This window comes from Sorex fumeus, unplaced genomic scaffold (genome assembly GCF_029834395.1).
Source record: "Sorex fumeus unplaced genomic scaffold, SorFum_2.1 ptg000020l, whole genome shotgun sequence".
In the NCBI taxonomy this organism is placed as follows: domain Eukaryota; kingdom Metazoa; phylum Chordata; class Mammalia; order Eulipotyphla; family Soricidae; genus Sorex; species Sorex fumeus.
The window spans coordinates 8363480-8383009 of NW_026606077.1; the positions used below are offsets into that span (position 1 = coordinate 8363480).

The 19530-nt window shown below is 40.5% G+C and overlaps 1 protein-coding gene across 1 annotated transcript in view; it reads right to left on the minus strand.

Moving 5' to 3' along the window:
• CFAP70 (cilia and flagella associated protein 70) overlaps nt 1-19530 on the minus strand; it is a 67690-nt gene that overhangs the window by 5318 nt on the left and 42842 nt on the right. Inside the window, exons 13-24 of the mRNA XM_056113454.1 lie at nt 15943-16007; nt 15458-15648; nt 13400-13531; nt 10312-10437; nt 7858-7991; nt 7626-7741; nt 7037-7261; nt 6203-6361; nt 4328-4443; nt 3244-3396; nt 2319-2480; nt 71-160 (exon numbers count right to left, since the gene is read on the minus strand). Of these exons, the coding sequence (XP_055969429.1) occupies nt 71-160; nt 2319-2480; nt 3244-3396; nt 4328-4443; nt 6203-6361; nt 7037-7261; nt 7626-7741; nt 7858-7991; nt 10312-10437; nt 13400-13531; nt 15458-15648; nt 15943-16007 (1669 nt within the window). The remainder of the gene's footprint in view (nt 1-70; nt 161-2318; nt 2481-3243; nt 3397-4327; nt 4444-6202; nt 6362-7036; nt 7262-7625; nt 7742-7857; nt 7992-10311; nt 10438-13399; nt 13532-15457; nt 15649-15942; nt 16008-19530) is intronic.

The window sequence follows — 19530 nt, forward strand, 5'->3', positions numbered from 1 at the left end:
TGAGTTTCATTTTTAAAAGCATATTTTGATCTAATGGAATAAGAATAATCTTCAAGTCTTATCCTCTTACCCGGTAACAGGCAATCCCCAGACCTAGCCAGGTAAGGCATGATGGTGACCTCTTACAGACCTGCATGTAGGTTCTCTTTGCCTTTTCATACTGTAGAGAAAAAAACATCACTATTCAAACTGCACTGCTAGGAGAACTGTGGAGATTCTGCAGATGTACTACAGAAGAATCTAATGAGTGCTTGGATTTTATATTACTTAAAGCCCATTTTTTTAAAAAAAATTTATTAGTGAGACACCATGAGGTACAGTTGTAGACTTACAAATTTTGTGCTTGGGTTTCAATTATACAATGATCAAATACCCATCCCTCCACCAGTGCCCATTTCCCACCACCATGAATCCCAGTATCTCTCCCACCCCCCACCCCCCCAACCCACCCTGCCTCTGTGGCAGGGCATTCCCCTTTGTTCTCTCTCTCCTTTTGGGTGTTGTGGTTTGCAAAAGAGGCATTGAGTGGCAATCATGCTTAGTCTATAGTCTACTTTCAGCATGCTTCTCCCACCCTGGGAGGATCCTCCCAACACCCTTTATTTGGTGCTCCCTTCTCTATCTGAGCTCCCTTTTCCCCTAGCATGTGTGGCTGGCCTCCAAGCCATGGAGCAAAATTCCTGGTACTAGTCTTGGCATTCTTGGGTGTTAGTCTCCTATTTTGTTATGTTCCCCAGATGAATGCAATCTTTCTATGTCTACCCTGCTCTTTCTGACTCATTTCGCTTAACATGATACTTTCCATGTAGTACCACTTGTATGTAAATTTCATGACTTCATCTTTTCTAACAGCTGCATAGTACTCCATTGTGTAAATGTACCAAAGTTTCTTTAACCAGTCATCTGTTCTCGGGCACTCAGGTTTTTTCCAGATTCTGTTAAAGCCCATTTTTTAAGAACAGTTTTAAGTTGATAACAAAACTAAGAGGAAAACAGAATCCCCATGTGCCGTTCAATCCCATGCAGGACAACCTCCCCTGACGTCAACATGCCTTGCCACAGTGGGACCTTTGTGATATAATTTTTCTCCCTCCCTCCCTCCCTCCCTCCCTCCCTCCCTCCCTCCCTCTCTCTCCCTCCCTCCCTCCTTCCCTCCCTCTCTCTCTCCCTCCCTCCATTTTCTTCCTTCATTCCTTCCTTCTTCCCTCTCTAATTTTTCAAAATATTTTTTGTTTTGTTTGTTTTGAAGGCCACACCTGGTGATGCTCAGGGGTTATTCCTGGCTCTATACTCAGGAATTACTACTCCTGGTGGTCCTTGGAGGACCATGTGGGATGCTGGGGATTGAAACTGGCTCGACTGTGTGCAAGGCAAATGCCCCATGCACTCTACTTTCCCTCCAGTCCCAGTTTTTTAAAAATAATTTTTTATTTAAAGAACTTTTATTTATAAAGTTATTGGTGGTTGAGTTTTAATTATGCAATATTTCAGTACCAATCCCACCGCCAGTGCTTTATTTTTTAATGCAAAGCATGTGCTCCAGCTTTGTCTCCCTAGCCCTAATGTTGTAATTTTCATTAACACATCATCATCACCCAAAGTTCAGTTTACCTTAAGGATGCCTCTTGGGAGGGTCTGAGTGATAGTACAGTGGGCAGGGCATTTGCCTTGCACATGACTGACCTGGGTTTGATCCCTAGCACCCCCTATGACCCCCAGAGCACTGTCAGGAGCAATTCCTGAGTACAGAGCCAAGTGTTATCCTTGAGGATCACTGGGGGTGACCCCCAAATGAAAAAAAGAAAACAAAAAAAGATAACTCTTGCTCTTGAGCATTCTATGAATCTGAGCATACAGTTCATGTCCACACACGTATGTGTCCTTATAGTATTACATAGAATATTTTCACTGCCCTAAAAGTTCACCTATCCGTTGCTCCCATTTCTGTCATTCCTGGAAACCAGTGACCTTTTATTGACCCCATGGTTTTGTCTTTTCCAGAATGTCACATAGTTGGGATCATGTAGTACATAGCAGACTCAGATTGACTTCTTTCCTTTAGTAGTTATGCTTTATATTTTATAAAGGTTTATTTTAAGGTTACTTTATATTTTTTTCAATGTTTAATGACATCTCCTTTTAAGCAGTGAGCAAAATTCTATTATCTGGATCTACCACAGATTATTCTTTCACCTACTACAATGTGTCATTATAATATTCCTATTTTCAGTCCATACAGATGAATGTTAGTGCTTGAAACTCTAATCAAGTTTCAGACCAAATCTGATTTACGTCATCACTTCCTACCTGCCCCTCACCTCTTTCTCCTCCAGATAGATGTGCCCCAATCGTAGAAAGATGAAGTGCATGTCAGAAGCATCTACTACAAAACTAACGGTTCGTTCATAGCATGCCTTGGCCTCAGCATGATTTCCACGCAGAAAATGGAGATGGCCCTTTACACCCCAGACGTTAGGGTTCTGAGAGAGCAAAATACAAATGTGAGGGTATTTTTCACATTTACACTGTTTAAATTTACATTTAGTTTAAGTCTGTTACTTTTGGAAAGGAAGATTTGGGGCCAGAGCAGTAGTATAGCTGGGAGGGTACTTGTCTTGTACCCTGCCTGAATATCCACAGGGGTGGCCCCAAAGCAAAAACAGGAAAGAAGGCCATTCAGTTTCACTGGAGGATATTTTTCCTAGTCAGTCCTCTTCCTTTGTTGTATTTTTTCTTTGGGATAAAACAGTAAGAAGACCATTCAGGTTTAACCATTATAGAGTTCCCAGTGAGAAAAGAGAGGTTCAGAAAACAGGAATTTAATCAAATACTACCAAAGAGCTGTCCTTATCCTCCTCCTCCTTTGCCTTTTGCAAAACTTATACTTACTAAAGGAAAAAATCATGAAAAAAAAAGATGTTTGGGCCAGAAGATAGGACAGTGGGTCTTGCCTTGCTTGAGCCCAACCAGGATTCAGTCCCTGGCACCACATATGGTCCCTTGAGCATCTCCAGCTGTAACACCTGACTGCAAAGCCAGGAATAAACACTGAGCACTGCCAAGTGTGGCCCCCAAACAAAAGATGTTTACTGACACTTTACCTCTAATAACCAGAAATACTAATCTTACCCACAGTAGCCAGAATCCTACCCATTCTGTGGCATCACCCACCTCCACCCCCCTTAGAAAAGCCTGATCCTGTTTTCCAAACTTAACCCCAGAGGGTCTGGAGAAAATGATTACCAGATAATCCATCTGAGCTGCTTGTTGAAGGTATTCCTCTGCTTTGGCAAAGTCCTTTTTGAGAAGATGTGTCTGGGCCAGCACCAAGTAATATTCACAGCTGGGGCCTCCTTGTGGGCATAACAGCTCATGTGCAAGCACTCTGTGTACATACTGACGAAGGACACAACTGTGAGGTTTACGGCAGTGACTGCACCACTCCCGAATGAATGAGCCACGGGGTGCAATGATGATCCAAGTCATAGTTAGATGAGAATTAATGAGCATTCAGCACATCACCACCATACACAGACATTTTCATTTCATTTCATCATCCTGTTAATCGTCGATTGCCTCGAGCAGGCCCCAGTAACGTCTCTTTCATCCTAGCCCTGAGATTATATTCACGGCTCTTTAGGAGAATGAGACCCATCATTGTTACTGGTATTTGGCATATTTGGTAGGCCACGGGGAGTTTGCCAGACTCTGCCCTGTGGGCAGGCTACATTCGATAGCCTGCAAGTTTGTCCAAAGTAGGAATGAGATAATAAGATGTCGCGCGGCCGCGAAGACATAGCCAAATGCATAATCAATGCCTTAGTTCCTGTATTTTGTCTGACTCCACAATAAAATACTTCTTAAACACTCTCCCACACCCCCATATGGCACTGCACATCTATTTCTGCTTGGTTTAGAACCTTGAAGGGAAGAAAGGTAACACACTCAGCATATCCATAACAAGGTGACAGCGCCCTAGATACATACGTGATTTTTCATTGTAGCCTACCAGGAGGAATTCTCCTTGGCAAAGCCTGGCAAGCTACCCGTGACATATTCGATATGCCAAAAACAGTAACAACAAGTCTCACAATGGAGACGTCACTGATACCAGCTCGAGCAAATCAATGAACAACAGCAGGACAGTGCAGTACAGAAAGGCTCCTACCAGGAGCAGATGTGAATGCTCGATGTGGAGAGCACTTCATGTTTATATGTTAACCTCACTGGGTCTACAGTGAGCTCAAAAGCATCATTTGCTTTATATGTAGGGCAAGTTGTTCAAGATCATATTTCTATCTAGCCAGCCTTTTCCAGACATTCTAACCTGCACAGCATTGACCTTCATCAAGAAGCGAATGGTCTCCATGAAAATGGTGGTAGTTTGGGAAACTCCATAAGGGCAGGTACGTAGCAAACTCGAATCTTGACTTTTTGGTGCTTCTGGCAATATTATAGTAAGAAAACAGATGATTAGATTGAAAGAAAAATGTTAGCCCTTCATATATACTATGTAACAGGGGGTATTCTTACATCTGAAATAAAAATATAAAAACAACAGATTCCTCTCGGACAACAGACCCTAAAGAGAAGGCTGAACTATCACAGCGTTAGTATGTTGGTGGGCCAAATGCAAATCTCAACCAAAATTGTTCAAATTATTCTTAATATAAGAACTATTTTTGTATGGCTTGTCTACTTTATTTTGGGTTTTGTTGTGGATGGGTTTGTGTTTGTGTGTGTGTGTGTGTGTGTATAAGTTTAGTTCTGTTTTTTGCTTTGGGGCCATACCTAGCTATAGGTAAAGGTAAAAAGGTAAAGGCCCTCCTGTTGATCATCGATTTGCTCGAGCAGGCCCAGTAACGTCTCCATTGGAGACTTTGTTGTTACTGTGTTTGGCATATCGAATACGTCACGGGGAGCTTGCCAGGCTCTGCCGTGCGGGCGAGATACTCTCGGTAGCTTGCCAGGCTCTCCGAGAGGGGCGAAGGAATCGAACTCGGGTCGGCCATGTTGGCTGCGTGCAAGGCAAACGCCCTACCGCTGTGCTATCACTCCAGCCCTAGCTATGCTTAGGGCTTATTCTTGGCTCTGTGCTCAGGGATCACTCCTGGCATGGCTGGGGAGCCTTATGGGATGCCCAGGTTCAAATCTGAGTTAGCTGAATACAAGACAAGTGCTGTACCCACTGTACAATTTCTCTGGCCTCTTGTCTGTTATGTTTTGTTTCAGGGTTTACTCTGTTGTGTGCTCAGACATCACTCCTGATGGTAACCAGCTGACCATATGAGGTGCAGGGTACAAAACCTGGGTCAGATACAGTAAGGCAAGTGCCCTACTTTCTACTCTCTTTCTGGCCATTTGTCTACATTTTACTGCAAAATCTTTTTATCTTGACACCCATATTTCTCCCATCTTGAGTGTATATATAATATATGTTATTAAAATTTTTGTCTGCATTAAATATAAAATTATAAAGAATCAAGTTTTTTAAAACATAAAAATAATTTGCTGAAAATTAATAACTCTTTCAATTAAGAATTAAGATTAGATCTATCAGGCAGAAAAAAAAGCAAGTAAAAATACCCTCGTTAAGACACTAGTTTGCAATGTTTATGGAAGTCACATAGTATGTTATGAGCAAATGAGATAATGAAGTAAGAAAGAAGGCAACATAGGAGATAGATGCTGATAGCCTTTGATATGCATTATTATTAAAAACTATATAATTGACAACGCTCCTCCAGCAAAATAAGTTTTGATGGTTTTAAGATCTATGGTGAAATAAAGCTGTATCAGTACTATTGTAGGACAACTAAAGCTAAACAAATGTAAACCCCAAACTGGAACTATATGAAGTCATTGGGGTGTGTAGAAATGTAGGGAGATTCTGGATGGATGTCAAGACTTAGGAGATAAAATGTGATAAGGTGAGTTTCTGTGAAATGTAATTTTTGAAGATAGCCTGAAAATGAAGAATAATTACAGAGCTAAAGGACTATAGTTTAATACTTCTCTTTGCTAATATAATTTTTTATTGTAAGAGTTGAACCACCAGTTTGGATTTCAGAGTGTGGCATAATAAAAAGGAAATTTTAACTAGCCAACTCCAAGAAAGTTAAGATCTCCATTTTGGTAATAACAAGAATTTTCATCATTGTCTAACTTATTTTACGCCTCTCTATCAAGTAGAAAAATTTACCTTTTTTTCCTACCACCTCTTTGACATTGTTGTTAGACAATTTTCGAGCAGATGATGGATCCAGATATTGTGTAAGTAAAACAGGTTCTTGTGACTCAGACTGTACTTTGAAAGATTCTTCAACAAATTCATCCAGAACGGGTACTTGAGCTGCAGGTCCTAAATACATTGAAATTTATGAAAAAAAAACCCAACTTCCTACATTGGATATTATGAGACCATGACTTTAGATGTTATTATGTTAAATGAATTGAGTCAGAGAAAGACGATCACTCTATTATTTCACTTATATGTAGATGGTAAGAGAACTAATGAATAAACAAAATAAAGCAAAAACAAATTTTTAGGTTCTAAGAATAGGGAAGGGATTGAGCAAATCATCAGTTTAGGGGGATCAAGTGTGTGGTAAAGGATGAGAACCAGACTTTTTGGTGGTCACTATGATATAGTACTTGTCAACTATGATTTATATTCAGGAACAAATATAATTTGTATGCTTAAATCAAAGTTATCTCAATAAAACTAAATCAAAATTTTTTAATAATAAAAGTTTCCTCTACTAGAATTATACTCCTTTTAAGAATACACAGGGATAGTAAATTCCTTCAGAATAAAAAAATGAATAACAACAGTAGAAGTTTTAGACTCAATATGAATATAATAATAAATGTATGAATAAAGGAGATATTTAGAAGTTTTTACTGATGTTTCCAAAACAACTCAAATCCTTACCTATTCACTTAACAAATATTCTAGCCATCAATTATTTGCCAAAGCTATCTAAGAGGCCAGTGATTTTTTTCCCCAATAGCATCTTATCATGTTCATTCATACCTGGTGGGCCTTCCACCTTGAGTGTTACCATAGAAGACGTATTGGCAGCCACTACCCCCTGCCCGAAATTCAGCTCTAAGTTCCCCACATCTTCGTTGTCAACATTAACAATGCTCTTCTGCTTTGTCACCCGCCCCTGGTGCAAACGGGACTGAAGTTGCTTGGATGCCTCGTGAAACGCCATTTCCATGCGAATATCATTGTTTTGAATTTCATAGAACAAACCTGAAGAAAGGGGCGGAAATAAACCCGATCAATTTCACGTCATCATGTACTGAAGAATTCCAACGTTTCACTTTCAGTTTCCACATTTTTATCAGCATCTAAGAATGTTTGAGCCAATAAAATGTGGAGACAGGGCCAGGGAAATAAATAGCTCAGTGCACCAAGTCCATGCTTTCCATGTAGGAAGCCTGGGTTCAATTCCAGCATAGTAGGGTCCTCCTGCGCACCTCTGGGAGTAACCTCTGAGCACAGCTAGGAAGGGCCCCCAACACTGCCAAGGGTGGCTCCCAAACCAAACCAAACAAAATGTGAAAAGCATTTTGTTATGGAAGGAAATACATTGATGTCACAGGAAATACCATACCAAGTAAAGTCCAAGCTACAACATTAGTTGGTTCTAAGCAAGTAGCATCCTCAAAGAAAATTTCCGCCTGCTCAAAGTTCTCCAGCAGGACAGCTAAGACACCACAGAGCAACAAGCTGAAAAGAGACCAGCAGCATGATGAATACCAGGATCCCACGTCCAATCACGAGACCATCAGTTCCACATGAAAATGCATCCGCTCCACGCCTCTTCTCGTCCCTTTTAAGACTACCTTTGGATATGACTCTGGTTGAGGGAAAGAGCTTTCCGAAAACACTCCTGTGCTTTGATGTTGTCCTCAACTAGGAGACAAAAGGCACCATAATCTAGCCAGTGTTCCAGGTTCTGTGTCTCACGAACCAACCTCTAGAAAATGAATCATCAAGAGGATGAAAGCTATTGTGACATTATAACATGTTTTTCATATATACAACACTATACAGAAAACACTCCATAAATACTATAAGCTCTCATTAAAACAGAAACTGATTTCTCTGCCTGTTTTTGGCCACACCTGGTGGTGCCTGGTGCGTACTCCTGACTCTGCACTCAGGGATCACTCCTGCTAGAATCTGACCATAGGTTATGCTGGGGACCAAACCTAGTCAGGTTGGTTGCATGCAAGGCATGTGCCCTACCTGCTGTGCTATTCACTTTCAGTGTGTGTGTGTGTGTGTGTGTGTGTGTGTGTGTGTGTGTGTGTTATCATTTTATTGACCTCTTAAAGGTCTTTTGGTATAGGGGCCAGAGAGATAGCACAGCTGATAAGGTGCTTGCTTTGCAACCCTGGTGAGTCCAGGTTTGATAGCTGTGACCTACCAGGAGTGATTGCTGAGTATAGAAACAGGAGTAAGCTCTAAGTGGACAAACCAGGGAGTGGACAAACCAAGAATTTTTTTTGTTTCATTGACATTTCACTACTGCTTTTCTGCTTTTAATTTTGCTGATTCTTGCTTTTAAATTTCCTTTTACATTTTTTTCTGCTAAAACATTTATTGTATTCTTTTCTGGATTCTTAAAGTAAAAACTTAGATGACTGATTTGATCATATTTGAGCTGGGGAGATAGTTCAGAGGCCTGGCTTCATCTGTGGGCACTCCAGCACCATGTGAGGGGCAGGGGTTGGGGAACGTAGCCTTCTCGCACTGTCAAGCAAAACAGGACCAAAAAAGCATTTATGAATTTCTCTCTAAAATTGTTTAAAATATTTCAAAATAGGGCAGGAGTGATAGTGCAACTGGTAGGGTACTTGTCTTACACAAGGTCAACCCAGGGTCGATCCGTGGCATCCCATATGGGCTCCTGAGCACCACCAATAGTAATTTCTGAGTGCAGTCAGGAGTACTCCTGAATACCACAGGGTGTGGGCCCAAGACAAACCAAAATAAATAAATAAAAATAAAATATTCAAACTTTTCTAATTCTTCTTGAGAAACATTTTTTTCCCTTTTGGGTCATACCCGGCAATGCACAGGGGTTATTCCTGGTTCTGCACTCAGGAATTCCTCCTGGCGGTGCTCAGGGGACCATATGGGATGCTGGGAATCAAACCCGGGTCGCCTGCGTGCAAGGCAAATGCCCTGCCCGCTGTGCTATTGCTCCAGCCCCCAAAAAGTTTTCTTTTTGTAAAAAAAAAATGAATGCAATAGAAGTGGATTCTGTAATTGTTACTCATTTGGAAATGTGGTATTTTCCTTTAATTGAGTTAGAATTTATACTCATAATATAGTTTATATGAATTATAACTTTTTCATTTGGGTAGAGACTTCCCAAAAAGACACTCAGGGGCCTGAGGGTGGGTCCCTTCACATGATTCTTGGCCAAACAAGGTGGGTCAGTGTGAAAGCTTGAGGATGCAGTGCCAGGGACTAGCCCCACCCCCCTGGAAATGTTAGAAAGTTCCTTACCCAGAAAGTGCCTGTATAGATTTTCTGTCTATCTATCTATCTATTTACAAAATGGAACATAATATAGGTATAAAAAGGGTGAAGTCATGCGATTTGCTGCTATAGAGGTGGAATTAGAGGGCATCATGCTAAGTGAAGGCAGCCTGAAGGAGAGACAGGTACAGAAAGACACCTCCTACATGTGAGAGGTAAAGACACACAGTGTGGGAGGAACAAATGACCTTAGGCAACAGAACTGGAGAGTTGGCCTGCAGAAGTGAATTTCCAGGGGGCATGGTGGGGAGAGCTGGAGGGGAGGGCATTTCAGACACTGGTGGAGGGAAGTAGGCACCCAGTAGTGGGTGTGGTGTTGGGATGGTATATGCAGGAAACTTATCATGAACAGTACTGTAAGTCACAATACATTTCTCTCTCTTTATATTTATATACTATATGAATATATGTAATATAGAATTTTTAATTTGGGGGAGCCTTTTTTGGTGGGGTTTCTCTTTTTTTTATTGGGGGCAGTCACACAAAGTGGTGATCAGGCCTTAACACTCAGGGATCACTCCTGACGGAGCTCCTGGGAGACCCTATGGGGAGCAGGGGATCGAACCCAAGTTGGCCACCTGCAAGGTAAAGACCCTACCCACTGTACTCACACTCTGGCCCCCATGGGTCTATTTTTAGACTGATTTATTGTTGACCCTTTCCATAATTAGTTAGTATTAAACAGCCCCAAATGAGTATATGATACAAATAATAGCCCCCCCACTGCCACCAGGAAGGTCTGTCACCTCTTCATAATACAATCTTGCTGCTTCATAGTTCTCGCTGACTTCTGCTTCAAATGCAAAGAGTCGAAGCTGATCAATGCTTGGTTCAATAGTCGGAACAGAACCTTGGATATCATCTAGCATGGCCTTGTCAACATCAAGGTGGGAAGCAAGCAAAAGGAAACAATTTTAAGTGAGAGGCTTTCTCCCAATAGATCAGATAGGACATTGCAACAATGAGGGCTAAAATAATACAGGCATCTTACAGTACTGTAAGAGGGTGAGTGAACCAAGAAAGGAATATTGAAGGAGACAGAAGTGTAGATATGGGGAGCGGGGGGTGGAGGGAGTGGCACTCAGGAGCTGGAGGATCACAGATCATACGTGGTGCCAGGTATTCAAACTGGGGTCTACAGGACAAGGAAAGTGCCTTACCCCCTGTACTAACTCTGACCCCTGAAGTGCAGTTACTTGAATGTCAACAGTCTGAGTTCATGGAATTGAGTAAAAATTTCTTAGGACAAAATCGTTCTCCTCAATCTCTCAGGACAGTTGGAATGTAAGAGCAAGCCTCCTCTGATCGTAGTTTCCCTCACTTTCTCTTGTGTATAGGAAAAATATCATGACCTTTTAGGTCCCAGGAGCTGAAAGATGTTAGCAAGCGCTGAGCATGTGCAGACCTTGCAGAAGGAGACATGGTAGGCTGTCATCATCCCACTCACGATGACTGGGGATTGTGTGGTGGCACATCAGTACCAGCACGCACCCCCCATCCATGGGTAGAGGCTGGGAAAGATCCAACCATCCGCCCAAGAAAATATTCTGCAAGATGTAAAAAGGGAGGCTGTTGGGGGCTTGCCTAGCATGGGGCCAACTTGGGTTCGATCCCTAGCATCCTACATGATCGCCGAGCACCACCAGGAGTAATTCTTGAGTGCAGAGCCAGGAGTAACCCCTGAGCATTGCTGGAGGTGGCCCCAAAAAACAAAACAAGAAAACAAATAATCAAACAAACAAAAAATATGGGAGAAAGAATAAAAGGACACCCTTGATGAAAACAAAACAACTCTGGATTCATGGAAGTCATTAGAAAAGTAAGTATTATCCACACAGTTTACGTTCAATTTAAAAATAATGTCATCTTTTCAATCTTGGAATTTACAATGAAGCTATGAAAATTGCCCTTGAGTTCCCTCAGCTTTTTCCCTTTGGGGATAAACTATATCACTAAGCTACATGAATTTTTTGTGATTGCACATTAGTTGAATTAAAGACTATAAAGGAGATATTGTGATATCTGCAAGGAACTAGACTATAATTTTTGATATTTAATTTTTTTCTTTAATTTTATTTATCCAATTTAGTAGGCATTCCAATATGGCCTACTTTATGAAACTGGTATACTGACAGTTCTTTCCTAAGCCTTAACTTTTTACTTCTCCAATGTATAGTTAACTAAGGTACTACAAAACAATTTCCTGAATTTAGCTTTTAGTTTTTATTAATAAAAAGTTAATGAAGAATAGAGAAAGATAAGAAAGAAGAAAAAAGAGGAGGAGAAAGGGAGAAAAAAGATGATGAGGAAGAAACAAATGTAGAGAGAGAACGACAGACAAAGACAGACACAGCAGTCAGGAGTAGGAAGAAACTGTGGAAGCCAGATCTATACTATTAACAAGACAGAGACAAACGGATCCCACATAGGAGATATTTTAGAAAAAGGACGAAAGGTCAGAGGGGACCTAGAAAGGTAATATTGTCTATTCACCCAGATAGGAAAGAAGTTCTGTTGTAATAAATAATCTCCTAGGTCATACTCTATGTTAAGGAAGAACAGTTCCCACCAATTTTTCTTTAGAAGTAAAAATAGGTCGATCCTTGTACACACACACACACACACACACACACACACACACACACACACACATATCCCTAGATACACAGGGAGAAATAAGATTACCTACTTAACAAGTATAGTTGCTAAGAAATGTGGAGCATAAAGCAAAATTCGAGAAGTGCTAAAGAGAGCTTCTTATTATTGATTAGTGCCTCTGTTCTTTGTTCATTTTAGTTTTGATGATAATGACCTTCAAATCTCTCCAGCTATTAAAATTCCATGCTTTCATCAGAAATGCTAAAATCTCACTATCCAAACCAATATTCCAAACTATCTGCCCTTGTCTCTCTCAGTCTCCATAAAACAGTTCTCTGACGTCATTCTTCAGTAGGTACCACTGCCTGCGCCAGAGAAAAGCTCCGCAGCAGTCTGAGCTGCTGGTCTTCTGCCCGTCCCTCATGCTGGAAGCCAGTGTACTCTCAGCACTCTACGCACTTGTCCTTTTCCAATAAACCGTAAATGCAGCAATATGAAGGCAGCATAGCAGCTGGGCATATGCCCTATAAGTGTGAGGCTGTACATAGCACACAAAACAGGTAAACAAAAGACCTAAAGCTGCACACATTGAAAACTGAGCAGAGAAGGCAAAACACAAAGCTGTGCAAATACAAATGTCCACAGAGATCAGACAAATATAAAAAGCACATTTGAAATGTCACTGTCACTGAGCATGGTATCTAAAAACTTTAAGGTTTTCCTTGTGTATCTTGGGGAAAAAATAAGGATACCACACATTCATAAAATTTTACCACATATGGTAATTTTGATTACACAATTTACATTGCCAATTTAATTTTTGTTTTGTTTTGTTTCAGGACCACACCGGGCAATACTCAAGACTTAGTCCTGACTCTGTGCTCAGGAATAACTCCTGATGGGGGGCTCAGGAGACCATATGGAATAGAACCTGGGTCAGCTGCATGCAAGACAAGCACTTTGACCACTGTACTATCTCTCCAGACCCCAACCCCCACCTTAAATTTTTATCTATTACATGCATGATCAGAAATAAATTATCTAGGAAGTTGCAAAAATATACTCTTTCTCCCCCAAATTACTCCTATAAGTTAGGTAGTTTCGTATTCAGACGTGTTTTCAGTGCCTCACAGGGAGAAAAAGATAAATATGGAATGAAGGAGGCATGACAGGGATGACAAGACTTTGATTCCTTACAGAGAAAAGGAGAAGAGCTCTGAGCTCTTGCGTAGCTACCTGGTTTAAGGCCACGTGCATCTGGTCCACCAAGAACACATAGAGTTCACTGATGAAAGTCTGCAGTTCCTCCTGGCTTTCAAAGGACGTCGTCCTCAAGTACTTCTCTCTCACCACCTTTACCACCGCATGCTGCAGAGACAGAGAGCCCGCCTGGTGTCGTGGCAGACTGCGGAGACACAGCCCTGCACCACGCTCAAAGCACACATCTCTCCTGAGCTTCTAGTCTAAAGTGAAACAGAACTTAAGAAGATGATTCATTTCTCCCTTGGTTACAGATAAACTGTGAGCTCTGATTTCTCCTGCCCCCCAAATACACTCTGTATGACTTTTCCTTTTGCCTTCTTTTTAAAAATAGAGCCCTCCCTCACTGTGCTAAGGAGCCTGGGAGCCCCATCTGCCATTCTCAGCTAGCAAAACTAACAGCTTAAGTACTGCTCAAGTCCAGCGGTGACAGGGCCACCTGGGTCACCTGGTGACACTCTGGGGCCTCCAAGACTGAACCCAGATACTCAAGGGACCACATAGTGCCAAGAATCAAACCTGGATCAGGTGCATACTAGGGGTGTGCCACACTGCTGTCCTGGCCCTTAATGTCTTTTCTTGATGTCATTGTCATCATCAGTAATACAGTAAACTCAGAACTCCTGTATATGAAGGGTCATAAAGCTAAAGAGAGCCTCAGCAGGGGGTCTATGCATTTTCTCTCTGTTGGTGTTCACATGACTCAACAGAAAGGAAGAAAGGCCTCATTTGAATGTCTGGGGGATGAGCTTCCTCATTTGTTAAATTGATGTATACCACACATATCATCATCTTACTTCAGAAGACAACTGAGGAGGAGAAATAATAGGTATTGAAAGTCATACTATACTATATACTGACCTGGACAGCTTCTTTTCATTTTTGTTTTCTCCATCGTTAACATTATTCTCTAAAGAGTTATACTTTCCATGCATTACATTATATAATGATCCTGTGGAAAACTGTTTTCATTAGGCAAAGAAACTGAGGTTCAGGAAAAGACCCTGAACCACTGTCATCTGCCTGATAATAGCAGGACCAGGAGTCAAACTGAGGTGTGATAATGCATCTATTGAGAAGTCTTGTCACTTGTTTTCCGCTTTGTTACTTCTGTGCTTTCTTCGTATGATCTTTGACATCTACTAGCTCTGAGACTTTGGAAATATTGCTTAACTCACTACTGTCGTATTTCTCCATCTGATAACTGGGTAGCCCTGACTTCACAGAGTTGTTGCAATAATTAAGTAAAGCATGAAGTATTACAAAACTATATTGGCATCCCACTCTAGAATTGCCCACATCTACACTTGGGATGTGTAATTTCTTTCTCTTAGGGTTTCTATTCTCCACTTCCCCCTCTTCTTTCCACTCCCCTTATTATTTCTTCCTAAATCCAACTACTTGGTTTTACTTTAAAAATTATCTGGTAGTGCCTGGAGTAAAAGTACAGTGGGTAGGATATTTGCCTTGCACACAGCTGACCTGGGTTCAATCCCTGATATGGTCCCCATATGGTCCTCAAGTACTGCCAGGAGTGATCCTTTATCACAGAGTGAGGATTAAGCCCTGAGAACGGTTCCTCCCCAAATTAATTAATTAATTAAAATTTTCTGGTATACATCAAATATTCAATAAATATTATCCATTGTTTGAGAAATTACTACTATGTAAATAATTATCAAATCTGAGTATAATAAGGAAAGATGGGAGACAGAGGTAGTTAGTCATAGAATCAGTGTTGCTTATAGTTTCTGCCTGCTAGAGCAACAGGAAACCTGGTCCCAAACCTGCCCTAGCTTCAAGAATGAGTTTCTTAACAGTGCACACTCAGAATGAATACCGAGTCATTTCAAGGTTCTGCAGAAGTTGAGTTTCTCCTGATATTGTTACTGGAACGTAGTCCTTTGCACCAACAAACAAGAAAGATGGAAGAAAACTAAACATAACCAGAGGGAAAAAATGATCATTGGATACACAGAGAAGATGCTTCATTTTTAAAAAATGGAACAATTAAATAAAGAATTATCTTTTTACCTTGAGTTGTTCCTTGAAAGCAAAATATTTTCCAGAAAAGTTCAGTTCATAGTTGAGCTGACACTTCTGCTCCTCCAGGGTTTCGCTATCTATGGCACGCCCCTGCCTGGCTGCTTCTTTCCCAAACATAGCATGGTACGCATCCAGAACGGCTCTAGAAATGCTCTTGATCTGTGTGTGATAGTCACTTACTGCCTGAGAAAATACAAATTACCTGGTAAGGAGCCCTCACAGAGGCTGAGACATGGAGCAGAAGCCTGAACTAGAAATACTTGAGGCATAAATTGCCCTTTTCTTTCTAGATCAGAGATCACAGGAAAGATTAGACACTGTTAACTGTGAGTTACTAGTATGCTACTAGTTATACAGAAAGCCAGGAAGGGTTTGGCAAAACTACAACTTCCCCACCCCCTGGGAGACACAGTTCTAGCCACCTTCATACTTTATTTCATACTTTATTTATAGTTTGGCTTTGGCTTCGACACTTGCCTTCTGAGCGCCTCCTGCTCGACGGGTAAGATGTGGCCTTGGAGGAATCATCTCCCTCACCCTGCATCAGAAAACACACACGCACACAAGCGCACGCACTTTATTATTTGCAGGTTTATGTTCTCTTACTTATAGAGGTAAAGTCTGTTCCCCTTCACAGCTAAGAACTCTGCTGTTCTCTCAGGTGAAGCTCAGGTATGTGAACCCCAGAAGCTAAATGGCTATGAACCAACCTGGAAGGAAATAGTGACTCGCTTACATGGAGTATCTAAAAGGTATTTTGGGGTAATTTTAGCCCTGGCTTTACCCTGATACTTGTGTGTTTGTCTAGAACCTACTCCTGGCTCTGTGCTTAGTGTTTGCTCCGGGAGGGTGGGCCTGGAGGATCATATGGAGGTTTAGGGACAGAGACCCAGGTTAGTTGGATGCACGACAAGTGCCCTGTCTACTGTATTATTTCTCCCCTCACTCATTCTGATATATATATATATATATATATATATATATATATTTAAGATAGTGGGACACAAAGTTTACTCAGAGATTGGAAAAACGGACATTCTGAAACAGGTGTCTCTGAAAGCACAAAGAAAATCTAAATGGTGAACAAAAGTGAAAACTTTTCTTTCTTCTCTGTTCAGGATAAAAATTAACTTCTATTACAATTTGTTAGAACACATTAAATTTATAATAATGGTATGAGACTTTATAGCAAATAATAAAATATATTTTGTCACTGTTGAGTACACATGCCAAAACTTTTACCTTTATTTACAGGGAAACGTTAAAGAATCAGGAGGGAATTAAGTTAAAGCTCTTTGTTTGTATTTGTTTTTTGTTTTTTTGTTTAATATCTACTAATCTACTGCCTTGACAGTGCAATTAAATTCACAAATTTAACTTTTCTTGAATAGGTCAAGAAACAGGTATTAATTAAACACCTCTTTTATCATAATTAATAATTTTAACTCTTTAATATATTACATATACATATGATCAAACATTAAGAACTTTAAATGATATGCAATAAAATATATTCAACTCTGTTATCGAGTCAACCAGTTTCCACCTCAGAGATAGTGTTATTTATTCCTTCACTCAAAATATATACTGAATGTCCACCAGACACTTTTTGGTTACTGGAGTAGACAAAATTCTGTTCTTTCTGGACCTTATATTATAGTTATGTAATTAAACTAGAGAAACAGATTAAATATATTAGTGATATGTGCCATAAAGAAAAATAATGCAGGAAGTCTGACAGACTATGTAAGGGGTATGGGAAGGTGGATATTTTATAGAAGAAGGCCTCAATGAGATAACATCCAAGAAAAACACCTGAGAAAAGTGAGGAAGCAAGTCATGTAGCTATCTGGGGTGAAAAAAAATCACCCCAGATAGCTACATGAGAGAGATCCAGGTTTGATATATAAAATTTGAGTCATTAGTAAAGGTCCTCACAGCATCAGGCCTGTTGCAGGAATTAAGCATGTGTGAAAATAGGGAATCCATCTTGGTTGGGTGGAAAAAATAAAGACCAACACATGTACAATCTGTTCGTGCTTGTAAGTCATTCATGAATTGACTTCTGTTTTTAACAAACTTACTATAGTATGGTGTATTAAAAATAAACTCCTCCCCCCCAAAAAGGGAGGGGGGAGAAATTTCTCAAATGCCCATCAATGAAGAATGGAAAATTCAAATGTGATGACAACTTTTCAAATCCATCACTGTCACTGCCCTCCCGTTGTTCATCGATTTGCTCAAGCAGGCCCAGTAATGTCTTCATTGTGACACTTGTTACTGTGTTTGGCATATCGAGTACATCACGCTCGCCAGGCTTTGCCGTGCAGGAGAGATACTCTAGGTAGCTTGCCGGTCTCTCCGAGAGGTGTGGAATAATCGAACCTGGGTCGGCCAGATGGGCCACGTGCAAGGCAAATGCCCTACGTGCTGTGCTATCGCTCCAACCCCAAATCCATACCATGAAATATTTAGTTTAACACCACTATGTTAAATTATAGCAGTCTTGTCACAAAGACAACCAACTGTATGATTCCATGCATATGAAGTACCAACAAATCTATCCAAACAAAAAAGTAGACATGAGGTTATATAGGGCTGGGAGCTTAGGGGTGAGGGGTTGGCATGAGGGTTAAAAAAATAATAATAAATGCAGAATAGCTACTAATGTGTATGGGATTTCTTTTAAGACAAAAAAAATACTATAACTTGGTTGGGGGTAGTGGCTGTACAATTCTGGGAGTATATTAAAGAACATTTGCTCTTCATGCTAAGCAATTGAACTGGTGTGAGAAATCTATCTCAAAAAGCTGTTATTTCAAAAAATAAAGATTAAACTAAAGGGGGGGCTGGAGCTATTGCACAGCGGTTAGGTAGGGCATTTGCCTTGCACATGGCTGACCTGTGTTGGATTCCCAGCATCCGATATGGTGCCCTGAGTACCTCCAGAAGTAATTCCTGAGTGCAGAGTCAGGAGTAACTCCTGAACATCGCTGGGTGTGACTCAAAAAGGGAAAAAAAAAGGAATAAACTGAAGGGTGGAATGCAGGGAAATTAGGTGAGAAAAAACTATGACTCTATCAGTGAGCGTGTGAAAATTAGGTATTCATATCTGGAGTAGAGGAGAGAGATCCAGGTTTGATATATAAATTTTGAGCCACCAGCATTTTCATGATACTGAAGACCACAGGACTATAAAGAAACCAAGGAGTGGCTATAAACTGAACTGAAGGCACTGCAACACTTAAAGGCTGGAGAGAGAAAGAACACCAAAGAGGAAAGACTAAATCCAAGACACAGTGAAGTGTGCTGAAAACCAGGTGAAGAGAGTGCCTCAGGCAGTAGCTAAAGGTTGATAAACATGAACAAGGACCTTGACAAGCAAAGGCTAATCTAACAATGTGCATGGCCTTGCTAAAAAAACACTAAACTGAAGGCACTGAAAGTTATTAAAAGTTAATACTACATTTAAAATAATATGCATTTCCATTTAATAGCTATTACCGAATTGCACTACATAGGAATCACACTACTTTATAAATTAGTAGTTTTCATGAAATCATCTATAACCAAATATTCCTATCAACAACATAATGAGTTATCATTCCTTTTTGCTCCTCTGAAACTAAAAAATATATATATGCTATTTCACTTCACTTGGCTTGTGTTTCTTTTATTATAAAAGGGACTGAATTTCTTTTCCTATTTGGGTATGCACTATTGGACAGGGCCCTCAACTTGGTGGTGGAATCCATGCTGCTCATGTGCCAGACTTGAGGTTCATCCCTGGCTCCCACATGTGTGTGCATATACACACGCAATGCATTAAAGCTCTATATAGTATTACATACATTGATATGAATTCAACAGTTGATAAAGACATAGGAACCAAAAACAAACCATCAGCTAGAAACCAAAAACAAGCCATCTTTTTTTTTTTAAACAGACTATAAATAAATCACATCTTCATCATCTGGCTTTGTTTAACCCACAAAATCAAGTTCACAGCTTTTCTTAGTACACCTCACCTGCCCTAACCACATTAATTAATATATTTTCTA